The sequence below is a fragment of the Haliaeetus leucocephalus genome, unplaced genomic scaffold (genome assembly GCF_000737465.1).
Source record: "Haliaeetus leucocephalus isolate CR32 unplaced genomic scaffold, Haliaeetus_leucocephalus-4.0 Scaffold199, whole genome shotgun sequence".
Taxonomy (NCBI): Eukaryota; Metazoa; Chordata; class Aves; order Accipitriformes; family Accipitridae; genus Haliaeetus; species Haliaeetus leucocephalus.
This window is the reverse complement of record NW_010972635.1, coordinates 34,177-53,767: the sequence shown is the minus strand read 5'-3', so window position 1 is coordinate 53,767 and position 19,591 is coordinate 34,177. Positions and strand designations below refer to the sequence as shown.

Sequence of the window (19,591 nt, the reverse complement as noted above, 5' to 3'; positions counted from 1 at the left end):
CCTGCCGGGCCAGGAAGCCGCGGTCACCGACGGGCGCCGGCGGCCGGGACCGGGAGAGGCTTACCCGGCCCCCAGAGGGGCGCGGCGGCCCGAGGCGGGGACCCGCGGGCAGCAGGCGCCCGGCGGCGGCGAGCTGACCCAGCCGCAGCATGGCCGGTCCCGGGGAACCCGGAAGCGGCCGAACTCCACGTGACCACCCGGCGCCGCTGCCTCGCGGCGCTCTAGGCCACAGCGGCGGGCACTCGTTGGTGCTCCGGCGGACTGCCTCGCTTTACGGCCCGCGCGCCACCTCGCGACAGTTTCCGTTCCCTTGTCGCTCGCACCCTCAACATGGCGTCGGGCAGCGGGGTAGGTGCTGGCGGCGGCGGCGGGGCCGAGCTCGTTGTTTTCTCTTTTCCTCGGTAGGCCCTGGGCCGTGCCGGGGGCAGGGTCGCGGCGGCTGGGGCCGCTCTGGAGGAGCAGGCGGTGAGAAGGGCCGCACCGCTCTGCCGGGCCGCGCTCGGGGCCTGCTGCCAGGCCGCGGGGTGAGGGACCCCTCCGGGGGAGACGTGGCGGGGCCGGGGATGCCCGGGTGAGCAGGGGCCCCCGGGGGAGGCCCCATCCCTGCTTTTCATACCGCTGTGCCCTCTGTGTGTGGGCGGTGGGAGATTTGGGGCCCTCCTGAGAGGCCCCGATGCCTTCCGGGCTAGAAGGGGGGTGGACCCCACCCCGATCTTCCCCTCCTAGGGCCAGGCCACCACCGTGCGAGCCCCTGTTTCAGCCAGGCGGCCTAAAGAGATCCGAACCTGCCCCAACCCCCCGGGGTGGGGATGCCCACCCGCCTTCAGCCCCCCGGGGCAGACCAGCCCATCCCAGGGGCCTCCTGGAGCTGGGCGATGGTGCACGCAGGCAGCTCCCTCCTTCCGTTCCCCTTCTTGTCCTGCCCTGTTGCTTCTCAGCTCCTCTGGAGAAGGTTTGCTTGTTCGCTGTCTGTCTCTCACGCTGTCCTGCTGAAGTTGCTGCTTGCTGCCATCTGCCCTGGATGGTGAAACTGCCCTTTCCATGACTGTCATTCTGGAATCTCTGATGGCTCCTGTGTAACTTGATTATTTTATTGGTGTTGCTCGGTTTGTGTAGTGTGGCAGTGAGGTCTTTCTGCCTTTGTAGATCATACAGGATTTGGTGTTGGGAATGCTGAGATCAGATGAGTAAGGTGGATGCCATTGGTGTAGCCTGACTGTAGAGCCAGGCTGGTTTAAACACCACCAGTAATACCCCAGACAGCTGTCAGCATTGCAGGGACTGTGTTTTTCTGCTTTCTTGGCTGATCTTTCCTTCACTTGAAGCCACTTGTTGAGATGTAAGCGGTGCTGAGAGGTCAAGAGCCGGATGTCTGGCCGGGACTGAATTGGGGCCTGTAGTTTATTCTCAGCTGCTGGCAGTTGTGTTCCTGTTAGATTGAGCCAGACTTGAGCCTCCTGTGTTATTTTACAGGCTTTGGTGCTGATACTGGCCAGATCGTTCAGTGTCCACCTCCAGAGGGAACAGGAGGCTGTGGGACACTTTTGGTTTTTATTTGTTGTTACTTATTTGGGAAATACTCTCTGTTGCCCAAAGAAGTTCTTAGATAAAAGTTTTAGGGCTTGCAGCCACCCTCGCTTCCACAAGACTAGTTAAGAAAAGTTCCTTTGGAAAATGTCTAGCCAAGATCTTGTTACACAGTTGGGTTTAATTTCTTGCCCTGTGCATCGATGAGGGAGATTGGTAAAAGCTGCGAAAGACTCTTTCCCTTTTATTACAACAGGAGAATGAAGCAGCAAGTACATTGCCTCCTCCCTGGGCTCCCACCAGCTATGATTTGTGATAATGCGCTGTATGCAGGAGAGTCTAGATTCTGGAAAATACCCCCAAACGTTAATTTACAGTCAGTGATATTTTCTTTTCTTTTGCTCAGGGTGGTTAATAAAACCTGTTATGACATGCTTAAAGTGCTTAAGAAGCTCTGGGAATAAATGAGAATTTTTCTACGCCTCCCTAAGGCATTTTCATTCCTATCAGTAGTTGTTCGTTCCATTTGAAGGATTGCCAGAGGAGAAAACGTTAAATGACTGTGCTGCTGCTATAGCTTCAAATGGGATTTATTTCCTTTGGATTGTGATTGGATTCTTGATTTGGCTGAACAGAGAAGGCGGTGGGGTATGGGGGGGTCCATCTTTCCCGGAGGTGTTTTAAAATACATACATCCTTTTTTTAATATGAAACCGAGAGCCTCTCACTGCCATGCTGAGTGAAAGGCAGCTTTCTAACCAGAGTTACCTCCCTAGAAAAAAAACCAAGAGTGACTGAGTTGTAAGCCGTGATGGTTACCAGGTGCAGGGGCCTTAACTGCACATGAGGCAGGCACTGCGAAGAGGCTGTCCTGGTTTGGTGAGAGTAGACTTGAATGGAAATGGGATTCTTGCCCAGTCAGTTCTACCCTCAGCGTTGGTGACTAGGTAAAAATCCCCCCTAAAAAGAATAGGTTTTGTATTCTTCAGTGCTGGCTTCACCTGAATTCAGCTTCTCTTCCTGCAACTTATCCTGTCGCTGCCAGTGTAGAGCACTCTGGGGAGCTGACAAAGGGCCAGTCTGCCTCAGAGGGGTTTTTTCCCTTCCCTGTGAAGCTGCGGGAGTGGGACATCTTACCCTGCATTTTGTACAGGTGCTTCCCTGGTGTCTCCACGCCCTGCCTTGACAGATGGGCATTTCAGAGCTTTTTCTGGTTTGCTTGTACGCATGTCTCACTTGAAAAACTCATACTGGTTCCTATGATTTCATAGCAAACTCAGCACCTTGATTCCTGTAATGCATAGACATACTGCTGATCTCTTTGAGAGCAGGTATACGCAGCCTTCCGTACTCCTGCATTTTAACCAAACTCTTTATAGTTCATGTCGTGTTTCACGGCTTCCTCATCTGATCTTTGCAACTTGGGTTTAATTGACTTTTGGAAGAAGTATGTGTAATCTGCTAACGACTGTGCTGTGTTTGTCAGGTGGCACTTCTGCGGTCTTAGATCAATGGATTTAAATCCCGTTTGTGTCTGTTTTTCAAAGCAAAAGCCTGGGTGATCATCTCAGGAGCTCTTAAGATAAACTCATTACTTTTCTTTCTGCTTTGAAATCCTTCTAGAAGAAGTAGATGTAGGCATGCTGAGTGTTATTCTCTTAAGCTATATCCTTAGTTCCTAGATACGAAAACAGAGGGCATGGGGATATAACGTAGTGCCCCTAATTTACTACTGTAGCCTCACAGGCCAAGTGATTCCACCTGTTTCCCCAGTCTCCCCTCAGAGCTAGTCAAATATGTAGCTAGTATAATAAATGTTAATACACTTTGTTTCCTTCTCAGACTAAGAACTTGGACTTCCGCCGAAAGTGGGACAAAGATGAATATGAGAAACTTGCAGAGAAGCGGCTCACAGAAGAGAGAGAAAAGAAAGATGGTGCGTAGTGTACTGACTCCAGGCAAGCTTTGCTCATTTGGCAGTGAGTCACCCAAACCCTTTGAGTTTAAGAGGGAGAGAGCAGCTAGAAGTGAAATCCCGCAGGGAAATAGCAGCAATTCAAGGCTGGCTTGTTCCGATCCCTTTTCCTGTGCTTCCCACCGCATATATTTTTTTGACAAAAGTAATTACTGAGAACCTTTGCCTCTGCCTGCCTGTTCTTTGGGGAGGGATAGGAACAATCAGCCCTTGGACACAAGCAGATCTCAGAGTATGACCCAAGTCAGAGCTGGAGATACCTCACAGATCTACCTGGTTCTAATAGGAACTGCAAATAGTGAGGAGGAAATTATATCCTTTACTGATTTTTAAAAAAAAGGTGCAATTTCTGCATGAATCAGGTAGTTCCCAGGTTCCTGGCAGGCCCCTCTTCATCACGGGCAATGTGAAATCCAGCATGTTGAGCTTGAGCTTTTCTGATAAACACTTCGTTTTTTTGCGTATGTTCCAGGCAAACCAGCTCAGCCTGTCAAAAGGGAACTTCTGCGGCACCGAGACTACAAAGTGGACCTGGAATCAAAGCTGGGGAAAACCATTGTCATCACCAAAACTACCCCTCAGTCAGAGATGGGAGGGTAGGTCATGGTCTTTTTGTTTGGAGTCTCAGAGTTGTGCTGGTGAGACCAGGGGCTGTGATACGGCAGTGAGCCCTTACGGTGCACCAGGTGGTGATTTCCTCCTGTGTTTTGAGCCTGGTGCAGTGGTGCTGCACAGTATTGCACCAAAACTGGCTCTTCTGGGGTAACGCATGGAAGAGATGCAGCAGGCTGAGCCCTTCCGACACTGTTACTTGACATCAGTGTTGCTTTGCCCACCTGTAGAAACAACTGAGGCAGATCTCTGCTGCCCACTTGGGTTTTGTTAGCCAGGAGGCCTGCTTGCAGTGAGACCCTATTTGCTGTTGATTTGAGTTTCTAATTTGGATATCTGCGCACTGGGAATGGGAGAAACATCCAAATACCTGTCCTTAGGAATGGTATTTGGCCACTGCTTGTGTGGATCATGTTTGGCCAAAGGCTGAAAGATCCTTAGCTCATCCTAAGCTCTCGAGAGATTGAAAAGAATACATTAAGTTTGTGCCATCGTAAGAGTAAGCCTGTTAATGTCTCACTGTTGTAGCCTAACAGCCAGTAGTGCCAGTGAGATGCGCAGCCCTGAACAGCATCCAGGGATGGAAGTGCAGGGTCTGGCTGGGTTTTTGCAACAGCTCTTAAGATGGGCAGAAAGCACTGCTGTATAAAGCAGGGAGTTGCTGCTGTGAGGTGATGGGGATGGGAGGACTTACCTTGCAGCCAGGTCAGAGCCTTCAGCAGGCTGCAGTCCAGAAGCCTGAGCTGCGTGGCCAGTCCTGCCTTGGAGGAGGGCAGCCAAGTCCTGCGGTGTCACAGAGTCCATCCCACCCTGTTGTGGCTGGAAGGGGAATATGCTGTGGCTGACATATTACAGATCAGCTCATAATTTGGTTTCTGTCATCTGTCAGAGTGGCATCAGCATAAGGGTTGGTACCTCCAGTGTTAACTGGGGCAGCTCTGTCAGTCTGGGGTATGCCCTTGCACATTTCTTTTCACTAGGGCTCTCTGTAATGGAAGTAGCTTGCCTCTCACACTGGAGAAAGGACCCGTATCCCAAGTGACATGCAGATTTCACACTGTAGATTATCTCAAATAGTTGTTCTGTGAGATGAGGTTTGTCTCATGCTTTGTAGTTAATTTTTTCTCTCTCTCCTGCCAGATATTACTGTAACGTATGCGACTGCGTGGTGAAAGATTCTATTAACTTCTTGGATCACATCAATGGCAAAAAACGTAAGGATAACTTTTCTGCCTTGTTGGAGGGTTGGTTGAGTTGGAGGGCTGCTGCAAGGCTCTGGGCTGTTCCCTTCACGCATCCCTTCATGCCTGAGGGCTGAACACTTACATGTGGATCAAAGTGTGCTTTGGAGATCAGGATTGAGGCAAGTGTTTGCTCATGAGAGCTGTGGAGGTGCTGTCTTTATCTCCTGGCACCTTCCAGGCTGGTGGACCATTTTCGTGGAAAAAGCCCAGTAGAAATAGTGGTTGTTTTACTCAGGTTAGAGTATGTATTTTCTCCACTCACAGTGTTTGCACTGCGAGAAGCCTAGGCTCAGCAAATCCTGATGTCTGCTCTGAAAATCTGGAGAGAGGCTTTTTTACAGCACCAAAACTTTAAAGATATTCTTAGATAAGTAAAAGGTATGGGACTAGCCCATTTTTGGATCGGAAGCTTCTCTTTGTAGAAGTTGAGTATGAAGCTCAAAACTAGCTGGTCCCTGAGCTCCAGGGTATGGATCAGAGTTTAGAAGGGTGGCGGCTGTGGTTTGCTGAGGATGAGCAGAGGCAGGAGTGGGGCAGTTTGACCCCAGAGTTGGATCCAGCAGTGTGCTGGTGTTATTGTCCTGTACCTATCTCTAGTTCTTCTCTCCATTGCTGTAATGATGCAGTTAACTTAGGCCAAGATGAAGACAAGAGAAAAGAATTCCCAGTTTATCAGTCTGTTCCCTTACTGTGTTTAACTTGAAAAAGAGGACTGTACCCTCGTTGAACTGACTTTCATTTCATTACTGTGGGCATTGCTTGTCCTTAACATCTTCAGAGAGTGGGGAAAGTGGAGAAAGTAAAGGAGCAGCAGGACACACTGACACACTCTTGCCCTGTTGTTCTGCTCCTGAAGGTGATTTTGGCTCTTTGTGGAAGTCAACAAATGGCCCCTTTACAAAAAGGCAGTGGTGAATGCGATCCAGACCTCCACACTTGGCTGCTTGAACCTTTGAGAAATGGGGAGTTCAGAAGAGGACCTGAGGGCCAGTTTTCTGTAGCTAGGAGAAGAAAACCCAACGCATTAAAGCCCTGTGCTTTTATGTGAATGGGAGGAGGACACTGAAGTACCATGTTTGGCATGTTGGGAGATTACCAATAAGCCCATATAAGAGAATCTGGAATCAAAAATCCTGGCATGACTTTGTGCGTGGGCCTGAGATGAAGGGTTGAGCTGGGATTGGAAAGTGGCTGATGCATAGCTCCTTGCTACAATATGCTTTACAGAGTAAGTTTGGGAGCTTTCGATCTGGTCCATAAACCTGGCTGAAACCTGCTTGTTCTTGGCAGCCCTTTTGCTAGTTCCTGGTGTGTAGTTTGAGCTTCCAAGTGCTGTTTGCATCCCTGGGACAAACCTGTGCACAGCTGCTGGGGTCAGCAGGCTGTTTGGATCCACCAGGCAATGCAGGTTGGAGGCATTGCCAGGGGCAGCCCCTTCAACCTAAGCTCACTCACGAGCAGAAACTTGGGAATCTGCTCTAAACAGCCACTGAAACAGAGGCCTGACTTAATATTTCTTGTCTCTGCTTTAGCTAGAAATGTCCTATGCAAGCATGAACTCTTACTGAGAGCCACTGATGTCTTGTTTAGCTTCTGCTGCAGCTGAGAGATGCCAGCTTGCCAGTTTTATTCTGGCCCCTTTTTCAACGCTCCAACCTTTTTTCCCCACTGGTCCAAGATTAAATTTCCTGAAGTTTCAGAACACCAAGGTGATGGGGAGCATCCTAACAGGGAACCTTAAAAGTATAGACTGCGTCCTCCTTCTTGTTACAAGTAATGTACGGATTGTTGTAGTCACTGGCTGGTTTATGTCATGGTGTCTCCCTAAAGCCCATCCCCTCTGACATAAGAAATCCCAGTCTTTTTAGGAATATGGGACCAGATGAGGACAGAAAGTGCGTTCCTCTCTGGGGGAGGAGGCACTGCTGTGTCACACTCCCCAAGCTGTTTCTGGGTTACCCAGCATGTCTGTGGTGAGACGTGGTGTGGAGAGGAGTGCCTGAAGGCTGGGCTGTGCCAGGCTCTGTCACTCGGGAACACGGGGGATAGCGCTGCTCCCTGTGCTTTGAGTGGCCTGTGAGTCAGGTTGGAGCACTGAGCCTTGAGGGCATATGGCCTTGTTGCATGAGTGTAGTCTGGCCCTGGAAGCTGCTTTGAGGGGATGGATGACAGGTAGGAAGAGGCTGCTGTGCTGAGATATGTAAATTGGGATTGGGGACGGGGACTATGTGCAGACTGTCAAAGGCTACGAGTGTTGCTGAACACGGCTGATTCCACTCCTGTTTTCTAGACCAGAGAAATCTGGGCATGTCCATGCGGGTGGAGCGCTCCACACTGGACCAGGTGAAGAAACGCTTTGAGGTGAACAAGAAGAAGATGGAGGAGAAGCAAAAGGACTATGACTTTGAGGAGAGGATGAAGGAACTCCGCGAGGAGGTGAGTCTGGGCAACGGCTGATGAAGCAAAGCCCCCCAGAAACATGTTTTTGTGAGGAAATCAACCCTGGTTCCTAATCTTGTTCCACAGAAGCCTTGTTCTTGGTAGCATGGGCTTCTTGTCTGCTGCTATGAGTGGGTTTTTTTCTTTGCTGTTTGCTTTTTAAGAAGTTTTCTGCTGCTGTCCCTTTTCCCCTCTTCCTGTGTGAGGATAACTTCTGATGCTTCAGGTTTCCATTGAGAGCAGCACAAGCCTGACAATGCACCCATTTTTTGTCTCCCAGGAGTTCTGTTTGAACTTGTGTGCTCTGATAAGCAGATCTGTGTCTTTGTCCCTTATCTTCCATGGTTCTCAGGATTGCTGGGATCCTTCTCCATGTGGCATAGTTGTTTCTGTGTGGCCTCCCTGAGTGTGGAAGGGCTTTGTGAGCAGTGTGCTGTGGTGTGAGATGTGTGTGGAGGCAGTGAAAGACAGCAGATTCCTCTCAAACCTGGGCTTAGGTGTCAGCTCCCTGACACCGAGATTGAGTTTATTTGAAAATCTGTCAAGGTTCTGACAGTCGAGGAGGTTCCATGGATGCTTCTCCTCCATCAGCAGTCACATAACAACCGAATGTTAGAAATTGCTGCCCATTTAAGTCTCCCTGCCCAAGTCCTGAGCTTTGCTTCACCATAGGGGCGCTCTGTTGGGGTGCACACAGAGCAGCCCTGTGCTCTGCTCTCGAGCAGACTTTGGTGCTGCTGAGCCTGATCTGTTTGGGGGAGGTAGGAGACAGGTGCCCCAGCAGTGCAGGGAGTGCTGTGGGTTGAAAAGCTACTGCCAGTCAATGTATGGCAACAAAGAAATCAGCAGCAACTTCTGGTGTAGCTTTCTCCAGGGCACAGCTGTCTTCAGTAGCTGCAGCACAGCGGACGGTGATGGGAATGGCAGGAGCAGTTGCTAAGTTGGGAGCCGAAGCCATGCTTCTATGTCACCCGGTACAAGCCTGGCACTGTTCCAGGGCTTGTGATCCTTGCAGAGCAAAACACTTTGATTAGAGCAGTGCAAACTCTTTGATGCCAAAACCCCCCAAAGCTGCTCAGAGCTTCAGCTTCTGTTCCAGTGAGCAGCTGTCACTCTGCCAGGCTGAAAGCCAACAGGCAGCAACATTTGGCATCACAGTCACGGGAACAGGGCATCGTACGAAGGAAAGGCCTCCTGCTTTAAAAACAGCTCCTTCTTGCCTCAGTCTTCTAGATGAAATTTCGATGTTTATTCAGAAGAGAGAGTATCAGAACAATTCTTTTTGGCTACATCTTGTGTGTGTGACTCTGCTCTTGAGGTGGTATGTGGGGTGGTCTGGAAACAGTGGGAAACTTCCTCCTGGGAGACTGCAGGCCAGGATTTCTGCCGGCTTTTTTATCTTCTCAGACGCAACTTGGGTGCTGTTGGTAGGACTTGGGTTAACTGTGCAGTGCTTGGTGTCTCAAAAGCTTACTCAGCTCAGGAGGTTCAAATTACTTTGCTCTTCTGTTCCTTGCTGCAGGAGGAGAAGGCCAAAGCCTACAAGAAGGAGAAGCAGAGAGAGAAGAAAAGGCGGGCAGAGGAAGATTTGACATTTGAAGAGGATGATGAAATGGCAGCTGTGATGGGTTTCTCTGGTTTCGGCTCAACCAAAAAGAATCACTGAGCAGCTCTGGACTCTCCTCTTTCTTGAAACAGATTGTTTTTACCCAGGGGACTCTGGATAACTCTTAAAAGACTTGATTGAGGACTTGTATGTAAATCTCCCAGTAGAAGTTGGCTGGAGGAGTCAAAAAGTGATTCCATGCTCTACCTGTGCTGCAGAACAAGCTCCGCCTGTCATTAGCTTCCCATCTCCTTCTGTGTCCTAGATCTGGCTGCTCATCACTGCTCTATGGCCTTGTGTGTGCAGGGAAGTGTTCTGCTGGATACGTTTTTGTGTCAATAAAGTGCAACAGTTCTGTACAGATGGCCTGGTTCAGGATTAATCTAGTTGTCAACCAGGCATCGTTGTTCTGGGCCCTAGTTGTTTTAATTGTCAACCGGTCTGTGTGTTTGAGACGCAGGGAGTGATTCAGTTTCTTTTTGGACCATGTAACTGAAGGAAATGTGCTGCGGCAAGCGGTATTGAGTGGTACAACCTGCATCTTTATGGCTTGTGCTGAGCAGAGCTCGTGGCTGCATGGAGTCTGGGTTGCCGACACTTTCCTGTGTATTTTATCTGCAAGGGATACTTCCCTGCTTTTCTTTGTGTTTCATCCCGTAACTTTGGTATCTTTAAGGCAGGGGAGAAATTCCTCCCCACAACTGATCTGGGATAGAGCGAATGAAAGAAAGGTGTGTGCAATTTGCCAGAAATAAATGGATTGTTTTAATGGGTCCTTTGGTGGGAGTTTGATTCCTTCTTTGTTTCGAGAGCTTCTGCCTCCCACTGAGAAGAGCTGCTGATATCTCCCAAGCGGCGCAGAGCTGGTGGTGGCTTTCTGGGGACCTCAACAGAGGCCAAGGCAAGGCTTGTGCCCTCCTCTCTTGTGGCTCAGCTGCCCTATGCAGGCAATTGCCATCATTATTGGCTTTTTAAAGTAATTCTGGAGATGGGCGTAAGAACATGAGAGGGGAAAGGGAAAGGAAGGACAGGACCGGGGACCTGCATTTCCATCAGGCAGTGCAAGAGCAGCCTGGGTCGCATTCCAGAATTTACCAGCCTTAGTATATTAAGGGCCATTTTTTTCCTGTCTACTGGCTATCAGTGTCTTTTCACCTCTGCCCTCCCCTAAATCCACTTCATTTCTGCTTTTATTTACTTCAGTCAAACCTTGTGTGACTCATTTCCATCTACAGTTAGGATTTATATTTTGCGTGGCTGGGCTTTTGTAGCTCTGTCTCACTCTCCTCTCTCTTTTTATGTATATTGATGAAATCCTTGCTCTTGCCCTTCTCTGTACTTGTATGAAATTTCCAACCCGAGGAAGGCTGCAGTGTGTTTAGCCTGCTCTTTCTAATACGTCTAGAACAAATCCTGTAATGTTGTGCTGCTGTTTTAATTCCTTAATCTTAGACTGCTGACAGCTTCATTGCCTCAGGTCTTTCCGCTTCAATTCAGATTATAATCCCCGTTGAAGATGCTATTGAAATGATATATAGCCAGTCAGATACAACTGTCCTTGGAGGTTTGACCCTTTTAACTTGGCAATCCTTTGACTTCGGCAAACGCTCTCTGAGCACACAAGCTGGAAAGGCGACTTTCATTCCAGCCACGTACCTAGCGCTGTTCAGACTGCGGCACGTGGCTCCGGCCGAATGGGAGAGAGGAGATGCTTGTGCCTTTGTGCCCTCCGGGGTGTGAAAGGGACGCTGCCATGGTTTCATACACATTAAAAGTTTAGGACGTTTCAGAGAAGATTTAGCAGCAGCCATTTAATCCCAGCCACCAGCTCTGCAGACAACCAGACCCTCGCTGCATCCTGAATTTGGTTTGTGCTTCTGGGGTAGGGGCAGAGACTGTCCTGCACCCTCCCTCTTTCTCAGGTTGTGACCCTGGAGCCAGTGACCTTGGTTTCCCCACGGAGCATCCAGCCATTCTTGTCCATCCTGGTGCTCACAAGGGGCAAGGTGTGAAATCGGCAGCCCCTGAATAACCTTCCCAGGGAGGCTGCCGGGGTTGTGCAGCCTCCTGCCCCCGGGCTGGAGCCTGCCCAGGCCTGACCCAGCCTCTCCGAGCGCCCTGCCCTTCTCTGCCTGCTGCTTTCGGTCCGGGGAGGAAATCCCTCCGCGGCACAGCAGAGTGGCAGAGGGCTTTCATTAACGAGATTCCTCTTTGGTAAAAAGCCTGTCATACCCAGACTCCATCCCGAGGCCATCTGCATCCTCTGGGCTGAATCCCCAGCCCCAGCATCTCTGTGCTGCTGCTTCCGCCTGGTCCCAGCGCTGGGGCTGCTCTCGCCGGGGGAGCCCGGCTCTTTGTCTCAGCGGCTTGCTGGGAGCAGTGGTGTGTGCGGCAGCAGATACAAGCTCTTGCTGGATTCCCAGCAGCAGGAGCTGCCTCTAGCCAAGGATGAAAAGCTGGTTTCATGGGAGGAAATAATATTTAGAGAAGAGACAGATAACATTCCCTGCACCCGCTGCGTTAACCCTTTGCTTGCTGCCCACAACGCTGGAGCAGTGGTTCTCTGTGACTTCATTAGTGCTTGCCGTCTCCACGCTGAATTGTAAGGCTGCTGGTGCTGGATGTGCCTGTGTATGTCAGGGCTTGGGGTTTTAATTGGAGAGAGGGAGGCCCCAGCTGTGCAGCTCTCCTTCCTGCTTCCCCCCAGCAGCAAACAGGGCTGGGGTGCTCTGTGCCTGCTGATTCCCACTTTACTCTTGCCAAAAGGGGATGCAGCTCTTCCACGAGTTCAAACTGGTGGAGTAAGGAGGGGTGTTTCTCATGGTTCTTGCATCCAGGCTGGGGTATCCTGCCTGGTCTCACAGTGAAAGTGTTTTGAGGTGCCTGGAGCCAGCTTGGTGCTTGTTCTCAGTGCCTGGGCAGAGGATGCAAGGCTCTGCCCTGGCTACAGAGCAGTTCCTCGCAGCATGCAGCTCTGAGGACCTGGGGGAAGGATCTCCTGGTTCAGCAGACCTGCCTGCACCCCCTCTGTCCCAGCCATGCTGGGGACTGTGCTCAGCCTAAGCCAGACTGCTATGGCTCCATCCCATTAAATATTGATGGCAGTGTTTGGAGTAACACTCGGGCACCACAGAAGACCCTAAAGAAAACACAAATCGATCTTGCCCCCACCACTTCTCTCCCAGCCATCTTCTTCCCTGGCCTTATCTTGGGAAGGAGGACTGAGCCTCATGGAGGGGCTAAGCACCAACACCCAGCTGTTTTTCCCCTTTCCTTCCTTCAGAGGGATGTAGGAGACTGTTGGACCCCCCCTCAACCCTGCCCTCTCCTGCTGGCCCACCTTGCCCTCAGTCTCTTCAGGTCCTGCTTGGGACTAGAGCAGCAGCAGCTGGATCCAGCCCAGCATCCCCACTGTCCCGGTAAAATGACTGGGATCAGGGACCCGGAGTGATTCTGGAGAGGAAGAGGTCCCAGCCTGGCCCCATGTGTTACTCTGCCTGGGCCAGCTGAATCATTACCTGCTTCAGTGACTTTATTAGCAAAAAGACCCAGCTTTTTAGTGATTTACACCAGTTTTACATCCCACTATCCTGAAAGAGAGGTTTAAGAGCTTGGCAGGAGCTCCAGTTCTCTCACTGCTCAGGCCATAAGCTACTGCTGCCCCAGTTAGGCAGCCGTTCTTGCCACTTGCCATCATTAAGCTAAACAACATCCATAGGTGATATCCCTGGAAACCCCCCTCTCCTGCTTCGCTTTCACCTGGTATACAGCAGTGCCAGGAAGATGTTACCATCAAACCCCTGCTCTGCTGAGGACGGGCTGTGGGGCTCCTGGGTCTCCCACGCCCTGTCCAATGACCTTCTGCTGTGGTATCATCCCATGCAACCCTGGAGCCAGTTTTGCTCTGCCCTCCTCTGCCCCCCGGCTCTATGGACACCCTGTTTACTAAGTGCCACCTCGATGAGTCAATCCTTGGCCCAACCTGTAACCTGTCCTGCTTTCCTCACATGGGGGGACAAGGTCTCCCCAAGGAAGAGCCCAATCTGTGCAAGGGCAAAGGTCCAACCCCTGTCTGGAGGTGGTGTTTCTGCAGAAGGGAGCAGGAAGGGATGGGGTAGGAGAAGGTAGACTTGGGGGGGCTGTCCCTGGGCTGGGAGGTGTTTGCTTCCCATCTAGAGCTTGGATGGGAAACTTGGACACCCATTTTTTCTAAAAGGGCCAAGCAAGGAGTGGGGGACACCTACAGGAAAGTGCTGCTTGGTCTGGAGACCTCGGCAAGTTGGGCCACTCTCTACACAATATTCAGGGCTGAGCCAGGTCAGGCCACAGATGGGGCCAAGAGGGAACAGTGTTCTTGAATGCTCCAAACTGGGAGGAAGGAGACAGCCCCAGTGGCTCCCCCCATCCCTGTCAGATCTGCTGCCATAGTCAGGCTGGGCTGGAGGGTTGTTGGAAGGATGGATGGTTTCTGCTGGGCTCGGTGGTGGGGCTCCTGAGCGAGGGGGAGGTATTGCTTTGTCGCAAGCAAAGTAAAAAACCATCATCAGCCAGAGAACAAACAGCTCCAGGCTGGAGAAGGATCAGGGAGAGGGTGAGATGGGGAGGAGCAGGGGGAGCACGGGGACAGGGCATCTGCAGGAGGTTTTTCGGGGACTTGTGATCTCAGAACAAATTCCTGCTGTTGGCTGTGCACCAGCGGCACCATTTCACCAACTCACACGTGGCTCCCCATCGCCAGCTTCGCCGTGCTGAGTGCCTGGGGGGGCCAGGGCCGCTCTGTGGAGGGCTGCAGGAATATGGTCCCTGCTCGAGAGCATGTGATCTGCCAGGCAGCCGGGGAGCCCCGGGGGCACTGCCATGCCTTTGTTCCTCCTTCTTTTTCTTTTCCACCTTCAGATTTTTTTTTCCCCTCTGCTTCCAGCCTGATGCGTATGCAGCACTCCCCCCCCCCCTCGCCTTTCCACCCACAGTTCCTGTCTTGATTTTCCTTCCCCTCTACAAATATGTGTTCCTTAGGCTCCTTATCCTCCCTGCCCAGCACCCCTCATCAGCATTGCCTCCCCAAACTTGTCAACTTGTCCTTTTTTTTCCTCCCTTGCCCCCTCTCCCTGTTTTCCCACAGGCCCTCCTTGTCCCTTCCCCTGCCCGCTCCTCTTCCTTCCCTCCAGCTGCTTGGGCTCCCGCTCGCTCAATCTCTGTCTCCCCTTCTCTGACAGTTTGGGGGAAATCTGTCTGTGTCAACACACAAATTCCATTATTTATTGGCTGAGCAGAGCGAGGTCCTACACTCGTCTGTAATTGTCTGTAGATCAAAGCGCCTGCTGATGGCAGCTTTGCCTTCTCGCAGCAGAACACCACCCCCAGCTTCACGCTCCCCATCCTCCCGGGGGAGTCGGGTGCGTGCATGTTGACACCCTCGATGACTGATCTCCCAGACAGAGAGGAAAGAAGTAGGGCTGGTGGGGGAGAAAAGGGAGACCTGGAGGATCTGCAAAGCTCCCGGGAGCAGATGGGGATGTTGGTGGGTGTCTCAGGGGCCACACAGTCCCCGGCAGGGGCTAGGGGAGGGTGGGAAGGTATAGGTGGTCCCTATCCTGGGAATGGGGACAGAGAAATGAAGTGAAAGTGGGGACAGGGAAGCAGGATCCACATATCTGTCCAGGACTGGAAGAACTGGAATTTCTTCTCCAGAGATGCATCCCCAGAGATCAAGGATGGCTCCATAGAAGCAGATAGCTAAAAACCAGAAATGGGGACAAAGGAGGATGTGCCTTTTTCTACCTTTCCCTTCTGAAACCACCAATCTAGCCCAGAGATCTGGGACTTCAAAGTAAATGCCAGCACCCATTTGTTCTTTGGGCATTGATGCAAGGGTATGCCCAGGGGAGAGGACAACAAAACATCCACCCCAACTCCGACCCCTTGGTGTCCTCGTTGGGGTCCCAACTCCAACATTTCCAGCTGCTATTTAGCATGCTAGGGCAGGGGAGGAGAGGAGAGGAGATACTCCCTTGTGTCTACAGGACCTTCTTCTCATAGGAAAGAGCAGTTCAGATTTCTTGTAGCATCACCCAGATGGAGCGGAGAGCTGCAGTCGTTTCTCTGCTGGAGGAGGTGAAGTCAGTTGGAACCCCTCTTCCCAGGGCCAGTCTTCCCATTTCATCAAGATACACTGGGGAACTTGGGCTTGATGAACCCACACCTTCTGTTCCACATGGATTTGCAGACACCAAGAGACATAGACACCATCAACAGTTCTGACAGCTTGATCCCTTCTCACTGTCCAATGCGTGAAGCTGCTTGGCTCAAGCCATGGGTCTGGATGCCTTTAACTGTCCTGCTGCACCCAGCTTTTCCTCCTTGTGACACCTCCCTGGCCCTACCATCAGACCTCTTCCGACTTCTTTTTTGCACAGAGTTCAAGCAGTTTCACTTACACTTCTCCCTGTAAGGTATTTTTCCAAGCCTTAAATCAGTTTTTTAGTCTTTTTTCAAAACTTCAGGCTCAGGCACTCCGCACAGTATTCCAAGATTAGTCACACTGGTGCCTGATAGAGGAGAAATGTTATCTTCTCTGTCCCAAAGCCTCTGCTCTTCCCCCATGCAAGCATCACACTATTGCCCACTCTTACTTGCCTGCTTACTGACCCCCCATTCCTTCTCAGTCCTTCCCAGAGGAGAGGAGACATTCCCACAGGACATTTTAGGGGAGACCCTCTAAGAGGATGCCCAGGGCAGTACAAGTCCCAGCCCTCAGGATAATGGGGACACAGCCCTTCTTCTGCTTTGCGTCCAAGGTCTCTTACTTCAAGAGGAACAAAACACCAGCCATGAAAGCAGGTCCCTTTGTGGGCTTGGGTTTGCAAGAAAATCCCCCCCCCCCCGAAGCAGGAGTAGAGGCGTTGGCTTCCTGAGCTGCTGGTGAAGTCTGTGTCCTACAGGGAGCCAGAACTGGCTCACCCAGAAGCTGAGTGGGACTGGCCCCCCATGTCCTGAAAATGCTCAAAAGTAGATGACAACTACAGAGGGTCTGCTTGGAGCCGAGGCCATGTTTTGGCCTCCATCTATCACAGGCAGAGGGGCTGGGGGATTTGTTCCTATGTGTTGCTGGCCAAGAGAATCCAATGTACTCTACCAGTAGTGGCCCTTGAGTTGGTCACCTCGGCTACATCTTGTCACCTAGAAACCACATGGAACATCAGGAAAACTTTACGGACACACCCTGGCTCCAAACCTGCCCGGTGCGAAAGGTCTACCTGCACTGCTGCCAGGGAATATGAGGGTGCTGAGCAACTCAAGCACCTTGCAGGACAGAGCCCATGGACTAGGACTTCCAGTGGGAATGGAGCCCCAGAATCCTTCATTGTTCCATACCGCACATCTGGTCTGTGAAAAGAAATGGCTCCTTGACAAACACAGGACCTGCGCTTTCTTGAAACCAAGGCCCTCTGGACAGCGGTCTCCCTCACCTTGGTGACCACTTCACCTCTGCTCAGTGTGGGTTGCTACAGATGGGGGCTTTCCAAATCACACAGTAGTTTTGATCAGTCAGGAGCTCTGGAGGTCCCTGGTGCATCCATGCTCAGAGCAGGGCCAGTAGATCAGGTCACTCAGGAGGATCTCCAAGGATGGCAATTCCTGCCACAGTCTGGTCTTTGTGCCAGTGTTTTACCACCCTCAGAGTGAAGATTTTTTTCTTTAACATCTAATAAGAATTTCCCTCTTCTAGCTTGTGCTCATACCTTCTTATCCTGTCCCTGTGCGCCTCTGAAAGGAGATTGGGCATGTTTCATGTTTTGCATCCCAGCACCCAAGGTCAGGCAGAGTGCCTCACCAGCCTTGATAAACACACCAAGACAGCCACCATCCTCTTCAGGGCACTGTTTTTTCCTCTGGGGAAGGCAGGGAGCCAAAGCTTCGGAGGGGAAGGAGCACTGATCAGGGCATCCTGCTGCACAGAGCTTTGTGGCTTCAAAGACTGAGCCCCCAGCACCTGACCCCGCACAAGCAACCCAGGACTGACTTACCAGCCGCGGGGCCAGGGATGCTCTCATCTTCAGCCAGGAGACCCCCCCCTCCCACTGTGGTTGTCCTCTTGGGCACTGCAAACTATAAGTGCTCTCGCTTTGAGCAAGAAGGGAGCAGCGAACCCACATGCACGGCTGGGCAGACAGGCGCCTTGGGGACCTGGGGGAAGGGATGTGCGGTCTGGCAGGGACAGCATTTCTGGCAGACCCTTATGCTGCCCTAGAATGCAGCAGGCAGGAAAACAGAGTGATGGTGGTGGCTGGGCAAGGTTTGGTGCCTGCAGGCAGCTGGGTGACGGTCCCCCAACCCTTTGCTCTTGGCATGGCTTTTCCAAGGCAGCTCAGCCTGCGGCATCTCCCACTACATCCCATCCTGATCTCTCTGGCTGGCCTTGCCAAGGCACATCAGTACTGACCTGCAGCAACAGGCCACCAACCCGCCTGTGCCAAGACATCTCAGAGAGATCCCCCCATTTCTTCTAGCTTCCAGCATCTTCCAAAAACAAGCTTCTAGCTGCGTCCTGATTCCTTACCCCAAGAGAACAGGGCTGGCAGCTGAACACTCCCCTGCATCACAAGAGGGGACTTAAAATCTACAGGACGTGAAGTGGGGTGTTAGCTGGGGTGCTGGACTGTCCCCATGCCATCTCCCCCATCCTGCTGTTCAGCCTCCTCTGCTGTGCCCCCCCAAACAAGGCTCTTTTTTGGATTCCCCAACCCTCTGCAGCACCCCCAGCCTGTGCTGTTTCCTTCAGGAAAGGGATCCTCGGAACAAGCCTGTGCCCCCTCTGAAGCCCCCCACTCTTGACCTTGGTCCCCTGGAATCGTGGGGGCTGCGGGGGGGGGGGGCAGGAAGGGACCGCAAGGGTTGGGGGGGGGAGGAAAAGAAACAGAATGAGACTATTCCGTGACCTCCCTTAGGGGAGGGAAGCAAGGGGGTGGTGGATGGACAGATCCCCCCCAAGGAAACGAGGATGGAGAGCTGCGGGGCGGGGGAGGCATTGCCAAGCTGAGCCGAAAAAGGGCAGGCAGGACCGGGCAGGGGGCCGGGGGGGCACGGATCCTGCCGGGAACGGGTTGCACTTTTGGGAGGAGGGGGAATGGATATTTTAATCTGAATCAAACAAAAGGGCGAGAGCCGCTCCGAGGATTTCCCGGAACGCACTTGGTCGGAGACGGGGAAGGTCTGGAGGGAGGGAAACGAGACCCCCGAAAATCTCTGTGTCCAGTGTGTCGTCCCCCCCATCCCCCTCTGGCCTGAGCCGCCCTTGGGGGGGGCCCGGAGCAGCCCTACCCCAACCATCCCACCTCCGGGGTCCCAGCCCCGGGCAGGGCTGGGCGGTGATACAGGGCGGGGAGGGGGGGGAAGGATCGGGGATTGCGGGGAGGGACAGGGGGTTGTGGGGTGAGAAAAGAAACAGATCGGGGCGGGGGGTGACAGCGACGACGCCAGGGATGGCCCTGGCGTGGGAGATGGTGCGGGGGCCGGGCCGGTCGTGATCGGCGCTTCCGATGCAGCCTGCGCTTCGCTTACCGGCTGCCGTCCCGATTCCACCCGTGAGCGGCCCGAGCCCACGCGTGACCCAGCCGCCTCCCTCCTTCCACCTGCTCCCCGCCCCGGCCTCCACCCAACCCCTGCCCGCCCCTCTCCCCAACCGGCGGCCCCACGAGCGCGGCACGTCCCGCGTGGGTCGCGCTGCCCTCCCAGGGACCAAATCCCCTTTCCCCAGCCCGACAAACCCCTCCAGCCCCTCCGCCTCCTGCTTCCTCCGGTCTCCCGGCCGCCTCTGGATCCTGCATCCCACGCGTGTCCCCGTGGGGAGGGGGGGGGGGGGAGGGCGGTTGGGGCCGGCGGTTCCCTTCCCACCGGGGACCGGGAGGCAGAGACAAAGGCGGTGAGATATCACCGCACGGCTAAAGCCGCTCCGAGCCCTGCCGAGCCCTTAACTAGATCGTTAGGGGATTATCCGCACCCTAAGTAGCCGCGGGGCGGGGGGGGGCGGCCGCCCCGTCCCGTTACCGAGCGCCCCCGGGGACGGCGCCGGTGGGAGGTGACGGGCGGAGCTGCCCGGGCGCGGCGGCGGCTGGAGCCCGGTCTGCGGGGAGAACGGATCGGCCAGCGGAGGGACCGTGATCGGTACCGGGGAGGGGAGCGGGGGGA

At 53.0% G+C, this 19,591-nt stretch overlaps 2 protein-coding genes across 3 annotated transcripts in view; one reads left to right on the top strand and one right to left on the bottom strand.

The window, feature by feature from the left end:
* The window catches only part of LOC104830824 (histidine--tRNA ligase, cytoplasmic-like), a 5,270-nt gene extending 4,938 nt beyond the window's left edge, over positions 1-332 (bottom strand). The window contains exons 1-2 of the mRNA XM_010565984.1: positions 290-332; positions 65-221 (exon numbers count right to left, since the gene is read on the bottom strand). Coding sequence (XP_010564286.1) covers positions 65-221; positions 290-332 — 200 coding nt within the window. The remainder of the gene's footprint in view (positions 1-64; positions 222-289) is intronic.
* Positions 264-10,139, top strand: ZMAT2 (zinc finger, matrin-type 2). Of its 2 annotated transcripts, none has more exons than XM_010565952.1 (6): positions 264-348; positions 3,370-3,463; positions 3,975-4,098; positions 5,255-5,328; positions 7,649-7,794; positions 9,320-10,139. In XM_010565952.1, the coding sequence occupies exons 1-6, from the start codon at positions 331-333 to the stop codon at positions 9,461-9,463; spliced, it is 600 nt and encodes a 199-aa protein (XP_010564254.1). In that variant the 5' UTR covers positions 264-330; the 3' UTR covers positions 9,464-10,139. The 2 variants fall into 2 exon arrangements, with proteins under 2 accessions (XP_010564254.1, XP_010564253.1); XM_010565951.1 differs by lacking the exon at positions 264-348 and adding an exon at positions 593-952.
* Positions 10,140-19,591: the final 9,452 nt, after the last annotated feature.